The following is a 24,634-nucleotide window of genomic DNA, read 5'->3' as shown; positions in this document are numbered from 1 at the left end:
TTCAATCCTGATTTTCCAAAGAGGTGCACTTTTCAAAGCACAGAGGGGGGAAAAATATTTCCCTGTGCCTATTTGGAACAGGTGCAGGGGGATATGAAATGTATGGATAGGTCACTTATGATCCTCTCATGCAACGAGTTGGTGAATGCTGTGTGTGAATAAGCGAGTCAATGTTGAGTCAAGTAATGTATGTGTGGGTGTGTTCGTGCTGGGCCAGGGAGCTAATTTTTGCTGGATAGGACAGCACAGTAACAATGCACTCTTAAAAATAAAATGTTTTATTGGCATTAAGAACACATGTAACCCCATCCCTTCTCGCCCCCACCTTCTCCCCTCTTCTCCCCCCTTGATCCCAACACATGTAACCAACAACGCACCCTGTCCTGACCCCCCGCCCCTGCCTCGGTGTCCATAAACTATGTAGATGGCTCCCAGTTCCAAGTTTTTGTGAGTGGTCAGCTCTCACCAGCAGTTTTACGGGCCTTAGCACAGTTTGATAGCTCCCCCCCCCCCCCAATAGTCATCTCCCCTAGAAGCTTCAGCCATATCTCCTCCCAGCTTCCTGTGAAGGCACCCTCCCCAAGTAGTGCTCACACCGCAATCTAATTTTCCTCGGGCACCATGCAGCTCGCGAGTCCTGCTACAGGTTCAGCAGGATAATGTCCCAGTCTGAGCGAAACCTTTGGTGATCCCCTGGAATCGACTAGGTCACCCACTCCAGTGCCACAAAGTTCCAGATTTTACTAACCCATTAGTGTTGTGTGCGGGCAGCTTTATGTTTACCATTGTGTGCCCCTGCAAGCGTTGCTGCCACTTGATGTATGTCTTTCTTTGAGCTTTCAAGGGTAGATTTTCCAGGACCCCGCACATTCCCCCGGATGGCCATCCTTGTGTGGTCTGCCATCTGACTCCCAAAAATACTATTAATTGCTACACAGGTCCAGTCCCGATAAATCTGTGTGACTGGCCATTCCCACCAGATATGCATCCACAATCCCTGTTCCCCACTTCTGCGCCAGCAGAGCGCTGACGCAGCTGGTTAGAATTTGTCATTTTTTCTGGGGTGGGATGCCCTTGGACAATTACCTTAAAACACATTGTCTGAATCTGGATGGCTTATGTGAGCTTGGGAATATCTGTCTGTTAGTCAGAAATATATGCAGTACCCTTTGGGAACTCTACACACAATTAAGACTAGAAACAGACTCTTGTACTGATCACTTACTCTTGAGATAAGTCTGGCTGCTCTGCTACTGCTACCACTATAACTGTAGTACAGGCTTGTACCAAAGGTGAAATTGTACTGTTTCACCTTTGGTACAAGCCTGTACTACAGTTATAGTGGTAGCAGTAGTAGAGCAGCCAGACTTATCTCAAGAGTAAGTGAGCAGTACAAGAGTTACACAAAGGGCAGCAGTTACTATGGTTCAGGCAAACACTGACTCAAGGTTTCTAAGTAAAATATATATTTATTTACTCAAGTTGTATAACATTTCACTATTCTAAGCAAGTTAAAAATCAATCATAAATGCACCACACCACTTCCCTTAAAGTCCAGACAAGTTAAGCTCACAAAAATGAAGTGGGAGCAAAATGGCACTCCAGCAATTTAAAAGGGAGGGAAAGACAAAGTTATCATACATTGGGCAAAACCAACAGGTAGGTAATCAGGGCAATAGAATAAGACTACAGTGAGAAGATGGATAGAAAAGGTGTAGGGCCAAAGTCAATAGGACAAGTCTATTGCTCAAGATCACACAGTTCAGGGTAGTTCGCGGTAATGTTCGTGGCACAGATTCCGGACGGGGTTGGTTGGTAGAAAAGTTAGTTCGAAGAGAAGGACAAGCTCTCGGATTGGAGAACGATTTCAAACACTATCACTGCGGCTGACCGAAACGGACAACCGGATTTGCACAGTACCTTGAAACGGAGAGGGAGCTGTAGCTGAGGCGGATGTTCCTGGTGGTTCCTGCAGGCTCACGGTTCCTGAAGCGACTGTCTGACTGTCTGACACGAAGTAGGAAGACTGGAGAGTCCTGTGCCACCCAGGGAAGAAACCAGCAGCAGAGCAAATCAACGAATAAAAGGTGCACTCCTTAAAACCCAAGCAGGGTCTGACCTTCCTGGCTATCCGGCCCACTATAGCTATGTACAGCGAATTCGACCAGAGGGGTCCTGGCTTGTAGTTTGGGCGAAATGGTTGGTCGCACCAGCTCAAGGGAAGAGGTTTCCTGGAGGATCTTCTGTCTGATTTGGAGATTCGGACCTGCAGCAGCCCTGCTGGTTCAGTCGTGGCAGGGGTCCTCTTCCAGTTCCTCGTTGGTTCTTTCGTTTCAGTGGCGACTCTGCTCTTCCAGTCCCAGAGTCCTGCTTTTTATGCAGTTTTCCCCCATTCATACAGCCTGGCTGTCAATCTCACAGCAGGGTGGCTGGCCTGGCAAGGCCAGTCCCCTTAGCCAATCAGACAAGAGTGCGACTTGGGTTAAGGCAACCCATGGCAGGGGTCCGAAGATCCCTCCCTCACATCCTGCCCCTCTAGTCTATCGGGCGCCTTAAGGAGGGCTTCTGTGCTGAACCCTTTGAAAAGACAGCTAACAAAGGAATCGTCCCCGGTTTGGCGCGCAGAGAAAAACACAAGAAAGTTTAACAAAGAAATGGCGAATAAACCCAACCGGAACCAAAATAAAATGTATTTGGGCAAGCATGCATGTTCGAGGCTACTAAAATAGCCTGGAACAATACCACGTTTATATAAGATAATTGTGGTAGGAAAGTTAGGGTAGTTACCATCAGCCAAGTCTTAATGTTAAGGGAGCGAAACAAGGCTCCAAGAGGCACAGACAAAAAGGGATAAGAGTTAACCCTTTCCAATACTCCATGTAAGATGGGGTGTACTGGGTCTGTGGTTTAAAGTGACTAAAGTTAATGGCAACTTTACCTTTTTCTGGGGACAGTAGTCGGCCCCAGAAAAATGGAGTCAGTGGGAAGTCTCAAAGACAACCCTGTGTCACTGCGCTGAAGGTGCTGTGTAACGCACACAAAAAGTGGTGCACATGGAGTAGGTGAGGCTCCAGTGCCCAAGATCACACAAACAGTAAAAATACACACAGCAAAACACATGCAAGAGTGGGGAAAAAGGCTCACACTCTTACCAGGTGAAAAAAGAAATCCTAGAAATCCAGCAAAGCTTCTGGGGGACTCAACCATTTATGAGAATTAAGACTGCCCATAACGGAGTCCAAAGTTCCCCCTCCAGCTGCTGCCATATTGCAGTTTCCCACTGCTCCATATAGTGCCATGCCTGGCTCCTTGCCCCTTCTGCTATAATCCCATATACTGCTCCTACCAAATGCGTGTCCCAGTGTCTATTCTAAAGAACCGTTCAAAGGGTGTGAGATCCTGGTGGCCGCTGACTTGGCCATTGGGTTTGTAAGCCAGTGCCTCAGTGGAGTAGTGATACCTCTTCCCCCCCCTAATGTAGCCCAAAGTCCTGCTTGCCCTGTGCAAAGGATTTAATGTTCTGACTCGAACATGCCACATAGTTTGTGGCACCCTGCCGCCTCCACCCATTGAAGGCCCCCCTTTCCATACCTGGTGTGAACTAGGGATTCCTAAACAGCGACTTCTGCGGGGAGGGGGAATGTTGTCAAGTTCACCCTCTGCACCAGCTTATAGCATGAGTTCCCCACTAGGGCCCCTATCCTGCTACAGTAAATGTTTGGAGGTCTCTCCCCCTTGGGTCGCCACAACACCGCGTCCAGCGGCGAGCCCACCACTGCTTTGTCCATTCGGCACCAGACCTTCCCACGATAGCCCCTGAACAAATCGCGGCTCACTCGGATTTGAGCCGCAAGAAAATGGAGGTGGAAGTTTGGCGCTCACAGCCCTCCCTTGCTTCTAGGAGACATTAGAATCTGCATAGCTACTGATAATCTTGTGGTTCTAAATAAATGACCCCACGTATTTTTGAATGGTCCTGAAGAAAACGTGGGGAGCTCCCACTGGCAGGGTCATGAAATGATACAGGATATTTGGCAAAATCACCATTTTAAGAGCATGTATCCTCCCCATCCAGGATATTGATAAGGGCACCCATTCTGCCAGCAGCTGGTGCAGCTTTTCCACTAAAGGTGGGTAGTTGGCATGGTAAAGAGCACCCAGAGAACCACTAATTTGGACCCCCAAATATTTTAATGCTGGTTTCTGTCCATCTATAGGCTACTATACCCCACAATTCCTGAACCTTTTCTGAGGGGGCGGTCACGTTAAATAACTGACTTGTGGGCATTTATTTATTTTTAAACCCACCTCCTCACCAAAGAGAAGTTCCCATGAGATCCCTGGAAATGAGGTTTCTGGTTCTGTGATCAAGAGGCTCATGTCATCAGCAAACACTGTGGCTCTATGCTCCTCACCCCCAAAGAGTATCGCCCTAATATCCAGGGAGGTCCTAATGCTGGCTAAGAGTGGCTCCAGGTGGTTGGCGCATAAGAGTGAGGAGAGCAGGCAACCCTACTTAGGGCCTTGTGAGATCGTAATCCTCTGGGAAAGTTGCCTGTTGATTGCCAGGCGCAAGGAGGGAGTTAGGAGTTCCTTCATCATGGCGCTCCACTGTCGATGGGCATGTGGGCACCTTCCACTCCTGCCCCCTCGTCGGGGGGTTAAACCTGGCCCCTTGGGCCCTGTTTAATGTAGTCCCTTTTTGGAAAAACTTCATCCACTCTCACATTTACCTCTTGAGCAGTTCTCTCGCTGGTCTTTGTTCTTGCCTTGGTGACCCTTTGCCCTCAATTTTCAGTACCCTCATTCCTTCCTCGCAGTTGACCCGATGCTGTTTCCCTTCCCATTGGAACAGTAGTCCAAAGGGAAAGGTCTACTTATAGAATATGTCTGCTCACATTAGGGCACACACCACCGGGCCCATCATCCTATGCTTCACCACGGTGGTCTGGGCTAGGTCCTGGAATAGCTGAAGTTCCGAGCTATTGTAGCTGATTGATCTGGCCCTCCTGGCTGATTGATCTGACACCTTCTGTCTGCCTGTACTCGTATAAGGCCACCACTACATCTCTGGCTCTGGCCCCTAGCTCTCCCCTCTTTGGGCCCACTCGGTGTATGCAGCCCGGCTCTATCCTGACCAGTCTTCCACCTCTAGAAGGTCTGTGAAACTTCCTGCGCCATCGTGTGGATCCTTGTCCACCTCAGCAAGGCACCTTATTTTGAAGTTGGCTCTTCTCAAGCAGTTTTCAAGGTCTTCGGTCTGGGACTCGAGGTTCTGCATGACCCTTGCTAATTGCTCTACCAGCTCATCGATCTTCCTTCTGTGCCCTGCAACCTCTTGTATGGTGCTCTCCGTTGCATTGGTCCGTTCCTCTAGTTTCGTTATGTCCCCTTCACCTCTTGCAATGATTGGGACAGTTGCGCTCACATCATGCTCAACTGCGACTTTATGGTGTTCGCTATCTTGTCCCCAAAATCCTGAAAGCATTGTCGGACCTCCTGGGTGACCACTTGATCTTTTGCAGTGCCTACCAGCGCCCCCAAATCCTCTTGCCCCGGGCCCCTAATCTCTCCCAGCTGGTACCTCGATGAATCTGCGCCAGATTGCCCTCCTGTGATTTCTTCAGACTTGCGGGCAGCTTGCATGACCTTACCCTTGTTTTTGGAGTGCGTAGGCAGGTCTAATGGGGGAGCCCTGCCCCCTTCTCTTCTCCCTGTTATTGTTTTGCATCCTTTGGACCTCTTCTGGCCGATCTTTTGCAGCATAGGAACCTCGTCCCTCCGCCGCCCTTGACTATGCAGGGGGAGGGGGTTGGAACTCCCCTCTGTGTGTAGGTGAGCCACTGTTAGTCCTCCTCCTTGGGTTTCAATGACCCTCCTTCTAGCCTTGGTGCCAGGTTCTCTTCCCTGAGCCCGACCAAATGGCCTCTTATTCTTGCCCACCACGGATGTAGATGGACTCTTTAGCCCTCTATTCGGCCTCAGGATTGGTCTGGGGAGGCCAGGGCCCCACCGGTCACTGTCTCCTATGCATGGTGCTTCTGGATGGGGATGCACTGACTGAGGCTCTAATGCAGCTCCAAAATGTCCTTCAAATGGGCCTCCAGCCACCCAAGCTATAACACCACAGGGCTTCCCCTGGTCTTCGCTGCAAAGTGCTGGCTTCAAAGCTTGGGTAGGGGCCCTCCCGCCGGGCTACCCCACTCCTCACCATCACTCTGCTGAAAGCTGGTGATCAGTGCCTGCTGATCAGTGGTGACTGCACTGGCCAACCTCTGCCTACGTGCACCCTTTCCTTGGGCCATGGCGCACGCTGACATGTGATGGTTCTTTTTTTCTTAGAAAGGATATGTGCTTTTATGTGGGTGCGCTGGCATTTTGGGGCACCCAGTCTAGCCATTCTTTGTCGTGGCATGAAATTTGTTTTACTGGAATTCTATGACAAAGCAAGCATGGGTGTGTCTAGAGGCATTTAGGGCAGCCAGTCAAGCCTCGTCTTACTGTGGCGTGGCTTTTTTCACTGGGTATCAAGAGGAGAGCAAAAATGATGAGCATTATGCATCTGGACTTGCATTGTACCACCAGTTTGGACATGTTTCCTTGTTGTGACAAGACATTTTTAAAGGCAAAGCCAACAGTAGTTTGTGGCAGAGCCATGGTGGGCATGTTTTCTTACATTATCATTACTGGCGTTGTAGTTGATTTGTAACACACCGCTACTACCCAGGGGCAGTCTGCAGCCTTGTGTGGCTCTGCAAAAAGTGGGGTGGGAAGGTTGGTTGGGGGAAAGGGTGAGAGGATGGGTTCAGAACCAGGAGGGACTGGTGTCTGTGAGTGTTTGGCATGCGCTCACTTGTGAGTGGCCTCACGCATTGTAACGGCATGGGTAAGATTACATGCCTCGGGTGTGGTATTTAGTTGTGCTCGTGTTGTGTGGTTATGATGGGTTTGGCATTTGCACTGGTTATGTGGTGACCATAAGGGATTCAGAGTCACCGGTGGTTGTAGCTGCAAGGTAGTCCGTCATCTTGGTGTGTTGCATTTTTGATGGTTGGTAAAGTCAGTTTGTCTCTCTGGGGTGGCCCTTTGGATGCCCCTTGACTGTATCTAGCCAGGTTCTTGTTTGTGGTTCGTCTCCTCTCTAGTTTGTCTGCGGTGTTGTTGCTGGTGTCCCTTCTAGATTGTCCTTGTCTGCTGAATAGCTAGGTTTTGAGCAGTTTCCTGACTGGTCTTCTGTGGTTCTAATTACTTTGGGCATGTTCCAGGTGTTGGCAATTAGACGTGAGAACGTGCCCGTATGTCCTTTTTTCGTGGTGTATTGCCTCAATTTGTAGGTCGTTGCTGGGTGTTGGTTCCCTTCCTGGGCAATACCGGCTAATCTTGTCTTGGAGGATTTCTGCTCCTCGTCTGTGCAACGCTTTGTGGGTGATGCAGTGTTTTGAATTTAATGCGCTTTTTTACTGGTAACCAGTCAAGGGTTTTCAGTGGTGGCATGATGTGCTCTCTTCTGGTTAATCTTGGTGGGATCCTGGCTTGCGGTTTCTTCGTCTTTCTGGCATTCCTAGGTAGAGGCTGTTTGTGTAGGTAATGATTGTGATAATTCTGTGGGAGAAGGAGATGTAGTGAGTAATTCTCTGGGTAGTTGTAGGAGCAAGAAGCATTTTTTTGGCGATTGTGTTGACTTGTGGTTCCTCTGATGGCTCGTTGTCCATGAGTATTCCTAGGTTGTTTACTACATTGGTAGTCTCTGGTTGTGTTCCCATGCCGATTGGCCTGTCCAGTTGTGGCTTCCCTCAGTCAAACTCTGCGGGTGAGAGCATTATTTCTGTTTTTGCCAGGTTCAGTTTGAGGTTTTCAGTTGTATAGTCTGTGAGGCAGTTGTTGAGGGTTATTTTGTTCCTGTGTTCTGTATGTTTTCACAATCAGTTGTCTGCATAGCTCTAGGCGGTAACTCTGTGGGATTGAATGCTTTTAGTCATTGGGCACATGCAGATGTTAGTAGAGGGGTGTGGCTGGAACCCTGTGCGACCTTGCAGGATATGTTTTTGGTGTTTGAGGTGAACGGGTAAGCCACTTAAGGGTGGATTCCTGCATGCCACAATCATCAATCTTTTTAATAGTGATGCATGGTTTATTGTGTCAAAAGCCGCTGTAATATCCAATAGGAGGTCCGATTGGCTGTCTGCGTTATTTTCAGGTTGTCCCAGATCGGTAGAAGTGCTGATTCTGTTCCTCTCATAGGTCTCGGCCAACTTGTGGTAGAGTATGCCGTTTCTTTAACCTGTTTAAGATGGATTTTGTAGACTTGGTTCTTCAGGATCTTCGCTGGGTAGGGCAGGTTGGATATCGGTCTGTAGTTGCTTCGGTCTTCAGCGCTTTGTCCTTTTTTAATTAGTGGTTTGATGTATGCTGATTTGAAGTAGGACGGTACTATTCCTCTTTTGAGTGATGGATTCATTAGCTTCCGGAAGTGTCGCTGGGGTTCTGTGGTCGAGGATTCCTTCAGACATCCGGGGGCAGAGGTCCCTTGGAGATCTGTTTCGTCTGGTGTCTGTGGTCCAGTGGTTGTATTTGCCCTGGCTAGGTTGTTCTCCTGTATTGTCTATTTTTGTGGTTGGTGATTTTGTCAGTGTTTGTGTAGGGGTGATGACATTTTTGCAGGAAGAGGTTTTTTAATCTCAGATAAGAGTTCTTTCTTTGGCTTGTTTGCCGAGTGGTGTAGTTGTTTTGCTTTGAGGTCTGTTGCTTTGTACAGTTTGTCTTTGGTATTTTATTTTGTCTTGACTGGTGTATTTTTCTATCCATTTTGCGGTCGTTTTTTTCAGTTCTTCTGTGAACCATTTTGCGGCCAGTTATTTTTTTTTGGGTGTTGCTTTAAATGTTTTAGCTGATGCTAATTGGTTATGGGCCTTGGCGATCCAATTGTGTGTCTTCTGTTGTATCTGTGGGTTCCCTTTCCCTTGGGGTGACTGAGTCTTGAAGGCTTGTTGGGGCCTCTAGGTCCAAGTTCTTAGTTTCTGTTCTTGCTTTCCGGCAGTAGGCTGGTTTGGGGTGAGGAAGAATATCCAGTAGTGGTCACTCTACACCTTGGTGTAGATGGCAACGATGCACATCGTTTTTCCATGCCGAAAGTTGCATCCTGGTTGTGTACGGCGTCATTGGTGGATCCATTTATTTCCTTGAACTCCAAGGTTTCCAGGAGTGCACAGAGTGAGTTTGCTGTGTACACATTTTCTTTTTCAAACCATATGTTAAACTCCCAGTATGACTAGGTTGTTGTGGTGGGTTGATAGCATGGTGGCCTCATCTGCTAGTTTTGTTGCAAAATTGAGTTGTAAAGAGATGGTCTGTAGATCAGGAGGGATACTATGTTGGATTGGTCATGGAGTTCAATCTTGATTAGGAGGGATTCATAGTCTTCCGCATTGGTTGTGGTGATTTGAGATGCTCAGTTTTGTGTATAATTGCGATTCTGCCTCTTCAGTTTTCTGTCTTGTATTAATTTATAATTGATTGGGTATTGCTTTGTTCGTGGTGGCTTTATAGTTGTTTGATAGCCAGGGTAAGGAAGAGCATGTCTGTGCCTCCTTTGCTTAAGTCATTGCTTTCTGTTGTGTTGTGCCATGGATCTAACGTTCAGGAGGCTGTAGTGTAGCTTGCTCGATTTCCCTTTTGTGTTAGTATTGTTTATTCTGACTCGTGTGGTGTTGGTTGGGTTTTCGCCGGTTGAGTCTTTTGGGTAGGGTGGTTCTTTGTTTGTCAGTCTTTGCCCAATAGACGATAAGGTTTATGGTGGGGTTGGTTTGTTCCAGGTTCGTTCTGGGTGTTAAATAGGGTAGCTACCCCTCTGTTGTTCCAGTCTTGGTGATATAGGGGGTGTAGAGGGAGATGAATTCCATTTGTCCCTTGTTCTTGTTGTGTTAATGTCCATGGGGGAAACCGGGTTGCAATGGTTAGTTCTGTTTGGTGCCCTGGTTGGGTCTGTATTCGTGACGCTTGTTGGCTGTCGATTCGTTGTTGCTGTGCTGTTTTTGTTTACCACGTCGTATGTGGACAGGTATCGAGCAATGTGGTCTCTTTTCTGTTATTGGTATGGCTCCATGGGCCATCTCAGTGGGTTTTTTTGGGGTTTGCGGGGTCATGCTGGTCAGTGCCTTCCTAAAGTGGTTTGGGTTTTCTTATTTCTGTTGTCCTGGCTTCTTTGTCTTTCTTGTGGCGAGGCATGTGATGTGTGGGATGTGTTCCTTTGAGTGGGTGTCACGATTGGTGGGTTTCTTGGTCTTTTAATATTTAATATTAGTTTGTGGCTTGTATTTGTTAGATTGTGGGTAGTTGAGACCTCGGTTGATGGGGACTTTGTGGTTCTGTTTATTGCTTTCTTTTTTGGAAAATGTTTTATGGTGGGAGGTCCTTTTGGTTATGGTTGTTATTGATTGTTGGATTGTGCGCAAAGCAAACATGAATACTGTGTGGAGTACACTTGAATACTGGCATATATTGGTGCAGTCATCATGGAAATGTATTTTTGAGGGTGCTGGGTTCCTGATTTTGAATGGGATGGCAAAGGATTCTCACCCAGGGGGGTGTATGCTACGTTTAGGCCTCTGGCTTCCCCTTTGGCCCAACATAATCTCAGGTTTTACCATTGCCAAACTAAGCAAAAGCGGAATGACTACATGTTCTGAAGTAATCAGTAAGTAATCCTCAAGAAGAAACATGTTTCATGGCAATGCTCTTGAAGTAATCAGCAGGTCGACCCCCAAATCATCAGGGACAAACGCGCAATCTCTTGATCAGCAAGTCATCCTAAAAGCATCAGGAAAAAAGTTTTTTAAAATAGGGATGCTGTTTGCATATTCATTAAGTCATCTTAAGCTCTCATCCTCAAATCACCCACCATTCGGAGACATTTGCTGATGACTTTAACAGAGCGATGACGTCTGATGTGGGAATGACTTAAGTGTAGTTCGATGATCAGATGGCCACAGGATGGTCTCTAAAGGCAACCTTTTAGACCAGGGCTAGCATGACCAAGGCAGCTGTCAACCATTTTGCAGTAGGCCGCTTGTCGTGGCTTGAGCCCTTACACAGTAACGCAATACATGTTTTTTTTGTTTATGCATATACCACAAATTGCTATGTCATTCGATGTCGTTGACAAAGTGTCAAAAAAATCCACCTACTTTCTGACAAAGGGGTCCCACTTTCACCTATCCCAACTTCCCAAGCTATGCAATGTACATTTCCGGGCCGGTGATGAGACGTAACATTACTTTGACACATCATGTTTTGGATGAGGACAATCAGATGCCTGCCCATATCACACTTCCCTTTTAATCCCCTGTCAGTTCCCTCTCCCACTCACTTGCACAATCCTAATGACACAAGCCTTAGTAATATTGTCGTTCTATAAGCCTTAGTAATATCATCGTTCTATAAGCCTTAGTAATATCGTTGTTCTATGTTCCCTCACTCGTCTTGTCCCTCCTTGATTTGTGTAGCGGCATGTTGTAAATGCCTTCACAAATCACATCAGTCTCCTCCCCACGATCCCTCTCCATCTCATCCCTTCCAATCCAGCGTCTTACCCCTCAAGTTCTCAAATGGTATTTCTTTCATGAACATTACCAGTCCCATCCTGTTATCACCTGGGATATCCACTCTTCCTTCCTATTCATTATTTTAATTATTACTCTTTAATGTGTAGTATACATATGCAACCTCCTTCACCACCAACCTCATCCTCACCCTCCCCAAACACCAATGCACCTTCAAGGCGGTGGGGGGGTGGGGAGGCTGTCAAACTCTTCCTGCTCCTTGATTGCCGCTTGGGGGCGTCCAGAATCTCTCCCCATCTCTGCAGATGACAGCGTTCCAGCCATCTCCCTACACCGAGATATATGCCCTAGGGACGCACCATCCCTTTCTGCTAGTGATGTAGAGGGGGCCTCCCTAGCCCCTCCCCAGTGCTGTTTCTGTTTCTCCCTGGGTGACGGCGCTCAGCCGACTCCCCTCCCCCTGTGGACAAACTTGCGGCTGTACTGGGCCCTCATACCTACCCCCAAAGGTGACCATGGTCCTCCTTGGGCTGCACCCCTCAATCCTCTCGCACCTTGAACCCTTTGACCACACTGCCAGGGGTACTGCCCTGAGGCTCACCACCCACTGTGGCTCCCCCCCACCCCCATCGCCTCCTGCTAACTCACAGCCAGCACACTCTCTCCCAACCAGAGCTACGAAGAAAATAAGGCAGTGGCCAGGAGACACGACTGGAAGGTGAGTAAAGTGATACCCACACTACCTCCTAGCTCACATCCTCTTAATGAAATGTATAATCCTATGCTTAATCCTTTTTTGTTATACCCCCGGGATAGCCCCTCCCCCTCCTTACCCTCTATTTCCCAACCTTGCTTACCTCCTGCTTACCTCCCGAGTGCCCCCTAGGCTGCCACCACAGCAGCGGGTGCTGGCGAAGGACCAGCAACGTGGAACTGCGTTAACCTGTAAAAGTTCGTGGACCTTCGTGGGCACCTGTGTATATACAAACAGAGGGCAATCTATCCCTTTCTGGCGGGGTGCAGTGCCCAAAACCTCTGTGGGGAGCAGCCCGTACCGTGTGCTCCCCGGCCCCCCCTTAAGGCCACCAGGGCCTGGAATACTCTCCCACCCCACCGTGGGTGTTTGACACCTCCCACAAAACCCTAAAACCTTACCGCCTGCCCACCTAATTCAGCCATTCCCCCTACTATCTTACCTTTTGTGATCTTCCTATCCTGTTCTACCCAACAATGTCTCTTCTTTTTCCCCTTCTCCCCTTGAACTTTGTGAAAGCATTCCGAGACCCTCTAGGTATGGTGAGCGTCGTATAAAGGTTTAAATAGATGGCCACGTGCTCCCCTCCCCCCCCCCCGTCTCGATTGATGCTCAATAGCTTGCAGTGCCCATTTCCCCGTGCCCAGTGATACGTATTGCTGTCTTCCAGGCCCTTTTCCGCATCCCCAGTCGCAGATCTCAACGTTGGCACTGCTTTTGAACCTCTGCTAGATCCCACATGACCAGCAGTGGTTATATACAGATGTCCTTGTGCCCCACAGAGCTCCGACTCGCCCCCAACATCACCAATGCCATGCAGCGCCTAAAGCACCACTTGGCAACATTGGGCCCATAACGTTGCACTCGGCCATGTATCAAGACCAAAGGCCACGTCACTTTACTCGTGACAAGTCGCTTGTGGCACCATACGCATAGCAATGTACGCAGAACTTCGCACTTGTGTGTGCCCCTTATTCACAAGAAAGGGGTGCCCTTTACGCATCAAACCACTGACTGAACTAACTAACCAGGCACCGATGTGATCCGTTACAACACTGTGCCTTACTAAGAACCCCCCTTCTTTGCACCCCCTGCCCTTGCTGCTCTCTGCCCCGTTACGCCTAGACCACAGCGCCCTGATTTCACCAGCTGTGTGGGCAGTTACGCTGCTGCTGCTCTTGCTGCTTCCTCATGTGGTTTCTCATCGCTGAGCTCTCAAAACAAACCCTCCCTCCCCCACCCGTGTTTACTCACAAGACTCCTTCCTCTTCTCTCTGCTCGCGAGCCTCTGCCTGGCGCAGAGCTGTATTTGCTCACCGTTCTCAAGAACGATCTGATTTTGTAGGGGAATGGAGGCGATGTCTCCATAAATATTCTGGACACATTACCACTTGTTTGCTAACTCATAATCCGCAGGACTGAAAAAAAAGGAGGCAATACCATCGCCTCACATTTTCTACACAACTCCAAACTCGTGATGAGGCCCGTTGTAACTTAATGAAGTAAATGACAGCCAAAATAGCTGTGGTTTAATGCACGTGGAGCAGATATTTCTATGAACGTCTTTCATCCTTGCAACGTACATTTAAATTGGCACTATTGTGTTATGCTAACATAATACTTAATAATCCAGTGGAAGTTTGGTTCACGATACACCTTAAGCTGGAGCCTAAGATCTGAAAAAGCAGTGAAGATTGGCATGGCTACATCCAAAAGACCACTGAACGCCAGAAAATCACTAGATGTCATTGGACCCAAAGGACCAATCTTCCAATTGGCCCAGAGAAGAGGAATGCCACCTTACCTTCTGTGAAGCCGTTAAAACTGTTCTTTCCCACAGAATATTCAACATCTTGACTGACGCTCATTGAAACACCTTGAACGCAAACGCAGTACCGGTTGTTAAAGGAGCATTTTTAAACTGTAATGTATTTGTATCGCTGTGAAAGGTTGGTATTATCTCGCCTCTGTTCCCGCTATTATATGCTACGTTTGTCTTGTTTCCATTGTGGTGCCATGAACCTGCGTGTCTGCAAGAGCCTAAAAAAATCACCAAGAAGTGCTTAAAAACAAATGACTTAATGTGCAGGGATGGAGCGGTGGAGTCGGGACAGCCCCAGCCCTATCCCCCCCTTGGTACCAAAAGGGGTGTGGGGGTGTGTGTACTCTTGTCTTGAAGCTAACCACGCTCTCGCACTTTTCCAGTCGTGCCTTGTGTTCCAGTATGTGTTAGTAAATGGGAGGAAGGATAGCTCAGGGGCAACGCGTTTGTCTTGGAAGCAAGACAACGCAGCAAACAGTGGTTCGAATCCCGATCCCGCGCTTGGAAACTCTCGTATAAACGCGTTATAAATTAATAGGCCTCCTGTACTGGTTAGGGTGCTGCTAAGCAGGGTTGTGTCCCTCACATCCTAAGGGAAAGCAGGTCAATAAAGGATGACGCAGACACTAGGGTGGAAAATACTTTATTTAACATACATACTTACACGTGTTTTTACTGTGACTTACCTATTCCCTCACCATCCATCTCCTCCATGGGGCTACGTGGAATGTTTTGGGTCCGTAAAAACGGACAACCCTATGCCTGGCCTGTGAAGTAGACCTACAGGAAAACTGCATTAAAAATAACGGTCGGGGAGAGAGGGAGCAAGCTGAGCAGTTGAGGCTCTGGGGGGGGGGGTGCTGCCGCCCCCCCCCTGCTGGGTGAAGATCCCTGTTCGCTGGACTGCAAATGCTAGGAGTGGCCCAGGGATAACTGCGCACCCCGGGTTGCAGGCCTGGTGCAGCCCGGGCACCCACACGCTCTTGATGGAGTCTGCTTGCCTGGGGGCCAGAACTGTAGATCCAGAAGATTGTAAAACATGGGGCGCACGCGAGGGTTTTCCTGGAAGGAAGCAGTGGTTTTGGAGGCATACAACCAGACTGGAGAAAAACTAATCGTACATGCCACCCCTTCCGATTTAGGTGGGAGACTCCTGATTTTTCCATAAAAAATAGTTCTATTTTTTACTGTGTACTATTTGATATAATTATAACCCCAATGCAACCCTATGGGAATACATTCTCCCCATTTCTGTTGTGATGGCTCCAAGGTTTTGAATTGATCGTAACCACGGACACAGCTCTGGGTAACCCTGTAGACTATCATTGTTGAGCCTGCCAAGCCATTACAGAAGGGGGGGGGGGAACCATATGCAAATCGGGCTATGCCCTACCCTAAAAGGGTCAGTCCAGCCCGAACTGCTAGGTCACATCCCTTCTGCACGAGACCGCAAGCATCCCCAGACATGTTTACGCCTTATTGGGCGTCATCAGTGCTTGGATCTCTAGGTTGAGCAGGCTCGGGACCCACGCAGGGGCATATCCGTCCCACTCGGGGTGACTTTAGCAAAACAAAGATGATGCCTGGAAGGTTTTGAATTAATCATAACCACGGGCATATATGACAAAGTCCTGGGACGTGTGCCTGGTTCAGCCTGGGTGAAAACATGGCTATCCAGCCTCTGCCAGGGCCTCCATGACCAGGTGGAACCGCCTGTAAACCAAGTGGCCCGTCTGGGGGCCAGAACAGACTGGTCTGAGAAGGGTGAAGCCCCAGGCAGCATGATCAGTGAGGCCTATGTGATGCGGGCTAACTTCCCGCTCACTGCATGTGTGGGGAGGATGTTACAGGCCTTGTTAATACCGCAATGCAAGAAGCACGCTCACACATGTTAGTATCTCACTGGCACTGCCCAGTTTTTTGTGCAAGTGCCTCTTTAATTTGCTTCTCCCCTCCTTCCCCTTATCATGTGGGGTGTGCTCCCCCCTCCCATCACGTGATGCCAGGACGGCGTAACACCACATTCCTCCAAAACGTCCATTGTTAAACAATAGTCACTTAACAGCTATGGGGCGTAAGTTCTGATGACTCAGTCATGTCCCTCACCATGGCACTTCTCCTGGTGGTACATCCGATTGAGTACATACCCTTGGAGTCGGATGAGGGTTGAGGCTGCTCTCTCAGCTTATAGCAAGATCCCCCCTACTCTATGGGGAGTTAGCCTCTTGCCCTCTCAGGGTACTATGGCATGGTACTAGGGCTGGAGCGGTCCCTGGCCACCATGTCCTTGTTCCTCGCCGTTTCCTCTCCTCCCATGTCTTCCTCCCGATGGGTGGGCGCCTACTTGCCTCCTGATGTCTGTTGCTTTGTCTTTCCGTAGTGTCGGGCAATTTTCGGAAGTGGGATATGTTTCAGGTGACCACCTTGCGTCCTGTCCGCAATCACCATGCTATGGTCAGTCTCTATCACGAACCAGGGGTGTGACTATCCTCTTAGGTGGGTCTTGATTCTTTACTAGCATGGTGTCTCCTGTCTGGGGTTCTTGGTGTTGTGCCTGACGGGCACGGTTTTCCTCTGTGCTGTTTCCTTGTTCTGTGTGTTCCATGTCCATCTATGGAACCACCCAATTCGGGTGAAGGGGAAGTTCTGCTTGAATTGGTACGCCAAACATCAGCGTTGCAGGGCTTATTCTGGTGGCCATGTGGTGGGGGTCTGCTGTTAAGACCGTAGGATATACTGCTGGCAGCCACAGCTGTTGGTCCTTGGAGATTCGTATGATCTTGTTTAAAGATCCTATAAACCTTTCAGCATCGCTGTTGACTCGTGGCCGGCACGTGGTGATTTTCTGGTGGCGAATGTTGAGGTTCTCTAGGAAGTTCTGCCGTTCTCGACTGGTGAATGGGGGTTCATTGGTGCTTTTCATTTTGCTCTGCTGGCCATGAACTGCAACTTCTTCTCCACAGCGATTTTGACCGACAAAGCATCAGTGGACTTAATGGGTTCGACCTCAGGCTACCGGCTGAACTCTAACGAGTAGATGGCTTTTGTTCGCTACTGTGCAAAAATCCATGCTGATGTCTCCCATCATCTCTGGCTATGGGATCCGGTGCCATTGGGAGGATTGACATGCTACACAAGCTTCAACGACGTTCAGGAAACTGTTGAATCTTGGGCATCCAGATGCGGGACTTTAGTCCCTTGGTGCCCTTAGTGTGCCATCAGAGTGTCTGTTCCTCCAGCACCTCAGGTAGCACGATGCAGTGCCCTTTTAGGATGACTCCTTCTACGGAGTTGGTTAATTTGTTTCTGATCCCGAATAGCGCCTTCAGCTTTTCTTGTGCTGCTGTAGTGAGGTGTCATGGCCGCCAAAGTTCTTAGTCCCTGGACTGTATCATTTGCTTCACTCGTTGCAGACACAAGTCCTTCTGTTTGTTTCTTCCACTATCTCTGGTAGGGTTATTGCTTTCGGGCAGGTGCACGCTACTGCAGAGCAGTCTCTTGCGCGTATTCTCGCTCTTGTGTTGCTGGTCGTTGGTCCCGGGACAAGTAGTCTGCAGGGTTATCTGCTCCTGCTCGGTGTATGACTTTTATGTCAAATGGCTGCAGTTGCAGCATTCCCTGTCCTAATCTGACTGGTTGGTGTGGTGATCTTTGAAAATCAGGATCAACGGCTTGTGATCTGTAAATAACATTGGCTAGCTAGCCTAGAAGGTATGCCTAGAAGTGCTGGCACCCCCCAAATATTGCAATATTGCAGAGTTTCCTTCTGAGCGCATTTTCTGTTTGGTTGCTCGGCTTCCGAACGCGATGGGGACTATGGGGTGTTCTTGGTCTACTTGGGTCAAAACCTCCCCAGGCCAACGGGGCTGGCATCCACCAATAGTTCTGTGCTTTGGTCCATGTTGAACGCCATCTTTGCTTTCCCCTGATGAGTCTTTGATCTGCTGAAAGGCTTTCTTCATCACCCGATTCCCAGGGTACTTCTTTCTGGGTCGGTTCTCTCAGCCGCGGCTGCGACTATGGCCAGATCAGGAATGAACCTGGCGCAGTGGCCATGCCCATGAAGCTTCCGATTTTGGATGCTGTTGGAGGGGCTTTGGCTCCTTTAATCTCCAACTTTGGCAGGGTCAGGTGAAAGTTCGCTCTTTCCAAATTCACAGCCGGATTCCTCCAGACGTTGTAGCACTGGTTCCAGCCAGTCGGTGTTTTTGTGGCCTCTTTCCGTAGATGTTGTCACTGACGTTTGTCATGCTAGCTAGGTCGTGCATCACTTTGAATCTTTCTGGAAAACCTTAGCTGCCGAGGATATCCCGAAGTTCCGCCTGCGATACCTCCAGAGACTGAGATGGGATGAGAATGTCATGATGCATCTTGATTAAGGTGCTAGGCATATCTGGTGATAACCAGAGCATAGTTCTAGCTTACTAAACATGTTGCAGCTGTCAGGTCTATGTTCAGTTGACAATAGTTGGTATTATGTGGCCTTCACACCCTATCGCCACATTTGGGAGCAGCATATCTATATAGATGCGGACGGCATTTGGCTGTTTGGTCTTTTGTGTTACTACCATGGGGGACACCTATGGGGTGGGGCCAGAGGTTTTCTCAGTGATCCCCATGCTTTCTAATTTCTCTAGCTTGGCTTCTACGACTTCTCGTAGGTCTAAAGGAACAAAGCGGTGTCATACTGCACTAGGCTCAACAGTCTGGTCAGTGTGTAGTTTGACCATCCAATCCCTTGGAACAACTTGCCATGCTTTTGTAGCAGTCTTGTCAATTTTGGCGAGTTGATCCTAAATGCAAAGTCGATCGGCTTAAGTTTCTCCACTGTCCCGCAGCTCATGGCGTTCTCCATCCCTACGTCGACCACATAAATGCTGGTCCTGTAAGTGGTTCCATTGTGGGTCAGGTCAGACCGGAATAATTTCATATTACAGGCAGGGGCTTCTTGCATCCATAGGCAAACAGCGGCACCTTCTTGTTCTGGAGCTGAGGTAGCGGTTTTAGGTCTTCGAATTTCACTAGGGGCCTTACGTTCACTGTCCCTCTGGTGCCTATCACCACTTTTATGGGGATCCTATCTGCTAGAACCAGGCACGTTGGTTGAGCAGTTTTCTTCTTCTTGTTGTGATTTCTTGCTTGGCTTAAGGGTGGATATCCTATGGATGTGCCCACTGCGTTTCTTGGGCCGATTTTCTGGCCTCTGGCGAAGACTCCTCTTCCGATGGGTCTTCTTTGATCCACTGCTACAGCTCTTGCTTTCCCTGTTTGTACGTGTTGGCGCTTTATCACTTGGTTTCCTTCTGAGGTGGTAGGTTATGGCAGACTGCCGCAAAGTAGTTGAGACGTTTGCATTTTCGTCGGTGGCTCCTAGCACTAGACATGGTGGCACTCTTTGCCATGGGCCTTCACACAATTTGCAGGATTCGTGTTGCCTGTCCTTCCAGTGTTTTGCGGGTTGTTGGCGGTTCTTTCACCAAGGCTTGGTCATGACTGAAACTTTTTAAGTTGCAGATCGGCAGTCTACTCATGGCTACTTCCCATTCTGCAACTTTCTAGTCTGTGGGTTCCCTCTGTCGGCCCATCACCAGGATTTGATCTAACGGTAGATTCTTCTGATAGGATTGCTCTCCAGTTTCTCCTTGTCTCTGCACGTGAGCATGCACTACCATATTATCCTCTCTCACATCTGGTGGCTTTGTGGGCTACCTGGTTCTGTGTCGTGCTGAGGACGTCTTGGCGGCTCTTCCTTGCTGCCAGCTCACTTTCGATCTCAACTGGTGGGTTTGGGCAGGGCTTTCTGATGCGATCAGTCCATTCATCAGCAGTCAGCGGGGCTTGCTCCTCGCCCGCTGATTGCGCACCTCTGTTTTGGGCATTGTACGATCTGCTGTCAGAGCCTACCCGGCTCTGTATACCAGTGTGCTGTTTTCGCGCTGTCTGTAACACTATGGCAGACACTGCTGCACAGCGTCGCACTTTAGGGGCCTTGCTTGCGCCGGGCGTATCGTGGATGGGCAGCACAGCGGCTGACACTGGGGGCTTGTGTGGGGTCGTTATAGCCTTTGTTTTGTTTTTTATTTGCTTGTATAGCGCACCGAGCCCAAAGGTATCTGGGCGCTTTTCTTAAAGTACATGTTACAAGGTGAGATACAGTATGATACACGTGGTTATTATACAATTGGCATTTGGACAGTAATGGGCATTTACAAAAATATACAGGCAAGATCGCCAATGTGATGCAGCCTAGCTTCCCGCTCACCACATGGGTGGGGAGGATGTTACAGGCCTTGCTAATACCGCCATGCAAGAACCACACTCACTTGTTGGGTATCTCACCGGCATTGCCCTGTTTACACCGTGCATGCTTCGTTTGTTTGCTTCTCCCTTCCCTCTCAACACGCGGGGTGGGCTTCAGCTCCCATCACGTGATGCCAGCAGGGTGTAACACCAACCCGGATGAAGACAGAGGTGCATTTGCAGCGGACCATTGGACATTGATGGGACAGCCCCTGCCTGCAGTGCTGCACAGCGAATGGAGCGGACGGGGCCCTGTTGCTTGCTGGCCAGAGTGGAATCTGCGCAGCTGGGCATGCGTCGAAGAAACAGTCTATTTCACACGCCACTGGACGATGGGCCCTTTCTCTTGGAAGTTGTGGTGGGTGGCACCCCATGGGGACCCTGGGGACCCATAGGAGAGAGGAGACCCAAGGCTGGCCTGCCCATCAGGAATGGCGGCGTGGGGGCAGGGCACGTCTCATGGATCTCAAGGTTCTGTGTATAGGGATGTCTGGTATCACCAGAAATTACCGTATTAAGGCCCCCCTCTCAAAAAAAGTGGGGACTTCTGAAATAAGTGGGGGGCGGGAGGGACTCAGTCCACCCGTGTGTACCCTCGACTTGAGCCCTGGTGATGGAACCTTGTAGTAAGGTACAGGTCTAGATTTATTTATTCAACACTTAAGAGAGCGCCAAAGACGTGGATATCTGGGCTCTGGGAAACAGTTAATGCGGTACAGACAACAATAGAAAACATAAGTTTGGCATATATTATATTGTACATATTTGCAGACATGGGATAATTTACAGATGCATAGGATCTGTAAGTTTAATCGGTGATTATTTACATGTGCAATTTATTCACATAAGTAGTGAACTGATGAAGTAGAGTAGAAGTATTTACAGAGGCCTATTGCAAGGGCGACACATTGGAAGTGAAGAACCAGGCCTGGCTGGGGGGGGGTAGGGTCTCCTCTGAGCTATCCCCTAGCTCAGTATAAGGAGCACAGGGCGTGAAGCAGGACCTGCTTGGCATGGCCGTTTCAGGGGGCCTGCTGTGTGATCCCCTTGGATGGTCGGTGAGGTGGGCAAGCTGCATAAAGTCCTCTGTGGAAGGGTGACCAGGTATTGGAGGATTAATAAAAAAGGTAAAGGTCAGGGGGATTAAGAAGTAATAGGGTGGGAGGACATATGCAATCGTGTAATAGACTTCACCCCTACATCTGCCCCCTAAAGTCAGGCCTTGGTGTCTTGTTGTGGTGTCATAAGCTATGAATGTAGGAGATTGGTGGCCGGCCATTCCTTGTTGGTGAGTGCATCTTTTTTTCAGGTTGCCTGACTAATCTTTCTCTTGCAGCTGTACTCTGGTCAGAGGGTTGGTCGCTCAGTGGTCGGACCCACTCTGGCCTCGTGGTCATGGCCACGCTGTGGGCCCAAATACCCAGACTGTAGGTATAGTGCGTGCTATGAAATCTAGCCTCTGGGGTGACTTGAGGGGTGGGGCATAATTGAGGCAGAACTGGGATATGGGCTCTGCTACTTTTGACCTGCATTCCTGTGTGACAATTCAAATGTATCAAGCTGAAAAGAATCCACCAATCGCAAATCGAAAGCCATCTGACTCCTCCCATCTGAGCTCCTCGATGGGTCCCTTACCTCTCCCATTACCATCACTCTTCTGACCCCTTCACCATCGCTCTAAATCGGACCGCGGCCTTCTGACCCCTCCCACCCCCCCTTGGCACCCATCCCTCACAAGTAGCTTGTAGTAAGATGAACTCCTTTGCTCAGACCAGTACCCACGAAGGTCATCTGGAACCTTCCAGCAGCATCGGCCGTCTCCAGTCCTTTGTCAGTCTCACTGCCTGGGAGGCTAAGAAAACGCGCTTGTTCCAAATCCTTTCAGTGCTCCAGTCGCGCAGCTACTCCTGCCACTTACTAAACCAATGTGATGCAAGTGTTTCAACGACTTTAAAAACACACATGCGGAAAGGGGGCTCCACGCTTTGTTTCTACTTGTGGTGCCACACATTGCCTCTCTTCCATACGCTGGCATTTAGGTCTTCATCATGTGACAGCGATGAGGAGGACGTGGTCGAATCGTACTTCTGATCTGTTTTTTTTTCCCACTACTTTCTTTTTCAGGTATTTCTAAAGTCCTCTGCAAGGTCTGCGCGGCTGACGTGTGCGCTCTGCATAATGGTCCGACTCTCAAAGCCCAAGACGTTCCAGGCCTACCTGGACAACTGCCACCGGAGATACAGCTGCGTGCACTGCAGGGCCCACTTGGCCAACCACGACGATCTTATTTCTAAAGTAAGGAGGCAGCTGGCCTGGTATTGCTTGGGAAGGTCATGGCGGTGGGAGGGGGAGGTCTTCTGAAAAAGGGCACTGTTGGAGGAAGTCCCCCGCTCCCCCAAAACATTTCTTCTGATTTTGTTACGTATCGTGGTTTGTGGTGTGTAATAAAGCTTACGGCCTAATCTTTCCACCTTACCTGGTTTCCTTGGCGATTATTCCAATGCAGGGGTGGGATGGATGGGCCTCTACTTGCACTGTATGCATCTTTCCTGCACTAGGCCACTTTCAGGCTTATGGTGGCAAGCTCGCACTGCAGAGTCCAGTTGCGCTGACATGGTACCGCTGGGAGGGCGATCACACAGCTGGGCGTTCTCTATTAGTCACCAAGTCCTTCTTGGGAGAAGGTCACACCCTGCTAGCCCTCATCACTTCACTGCACACTGTTGGGACAAAGACTAACGCATAAATACTCCATCCCTCTGAGGTCCTGTGGCACTGACCGGACCTCCTGGGGCCCCACCTCACACAGGAGGAGCCCTGCACCACTGACCAAAGACTGTTGGAAGAAGCTTTCAAAACTGCGACCTTCTAAAGCTGTCACAGCTGGAGGCAATTCACGCCGGTGGGGTGCAGTTACAGGGGCGACTCCTTTATAATGCACTGTGTGTGGGTTGCCCCATCTGTTGTATTGGGGCAGCATCATGGCTGCCCCGAGGCCGAGGAGCCCACTCTGTGCCTCCTCAGCAGCAATTTGGATCTACTGGTAGGCACAATACGCTCTTCCCCATGTTTGGCTCTGTGCAATCTTTGAACATACACACTTTTTTTCATAGTCTGATCACCATTTGTTCCAAAGCCTCAACGGTACAGTGGCCTCCCTCCCCGCGCACGTGCAGGACTTTTAACTGCATTCTGTTTAATGGGGCCAGATCAGTGCCTTCAGTTGGTGGTGGACCCCGGTGGAAGGAGTGGTTGACGCCTTGGTTTACCCTGCATGCACCCCTGGAAGCACAGAATCAATGTATTACGCGCTGTGCATGCACTACTAGGCATAGCGTATGGGGATTGGTGTCCGGGCAGGAAGCGCCAGAGGTATTCCTCCCAGTATATAAGAAAAGTAGCACTAACCGCTTTCTTGGGCCAGTGTGAAACTTCCATAGGTGTCTGTGACCTAGATGGTGACCTAGATGGACCATGGGAACGTAGCAGGACTAGTTTCTGGAGGACATGTGAAACTGGCATGATGGTGGTCTGGGTGCTGTGATGTAGTATGATGTGACTAACTCGGGCAATAGGAAACCATCATAGTAATGTGGAATGCTGGCAAATTTTGCTAAACTATTTGAGCCTTACTCAAAAGGGGGTACAGAGAACATCCTAGTAGCAGAATATTTTAGCATCACCTTTAATATTATTGACCGTATGATAGATAATTCAACCACACTCGTATACAATTTAGTTGGAAGTGACCTGACTATGGAGGCAGCCCTCTGGCATGTAATAGGAATGACTGTTTTTTTTCCGTTGTATTTTGTTAACTGGCATTGAAACAGACAATAAGACTGGTGTAAATTTTAACTCCTGGAAAATTATTTATAATTGTGCAATTTCTACTGGCATACGATTTTAGAATCTGCATTTTTCCCCAAAGAGTAGCAGTCAGTGATGTGCCACCAAACAAGGAGGGGCTGGGGGGTTCTGGGAGTCTTTCTGACGGACATAAGTCCCAGTTATGAGTCACTTACCCAGAGTCTTTAGCTCACTATTTTTCACAGAGGAGAAATGTCTAAGTATCAGTCTTTGTAGTGCCCAAGGGCAGTCCAGCACTGAAATGCCTGGCAATTCTCCTCTGAACAAGAGTACCAACAGCAACCCCAGACACTTGTTTCGTTCTGGTTGGACCTCCTCAGTAGGGAGGAG

At 49.1% G+C, this 24,634-nt stretch overlaps 1 protein-coding gene across 1 annotated transcript in view; it reads left to right on the top strand.

Moving 5' to 3' along the window:
• The window catches only part of LOC138581025 (protein yippee-like 3), a 68,673-nt gene that overhangs the window by 1,194 nt on the left and 42,845 nt on the right, over positions 1 to 24,634 (top strand). Inside the window, exon 2 of the mRNA XM_069652041.1 lies at positions 22,559 to 22,729. Within this exon, the coding sequence (XP_069508142.1) occupies positions 22,559 to 22,729 (171 nt within the window). The remainder of the gene's footprint in view (positions 1 to 22,558; positions 22,730 to 24,634) is intronic.

Source organism: Ambystoma mexicanum, chromosome 3p (genome assembly GCF_040938575.1).
Source record: "Ambystoma mexicanum isolate Mex_15411 chromosome 3p, UKY_AmexF1_1, whole genome shotgun sequence".
Classification (NCBI taxonomy): Eukaryota; Metazoa; Chordata; class Amphibia; order Caudata; family Ambystomatidae; genus Ambystoma; species Ambystoma mexicanum.
Note: the sequence above shows the minus strand (reverse complement) of the source record. Positions and strands in the feature narration are given on the sequence as shown.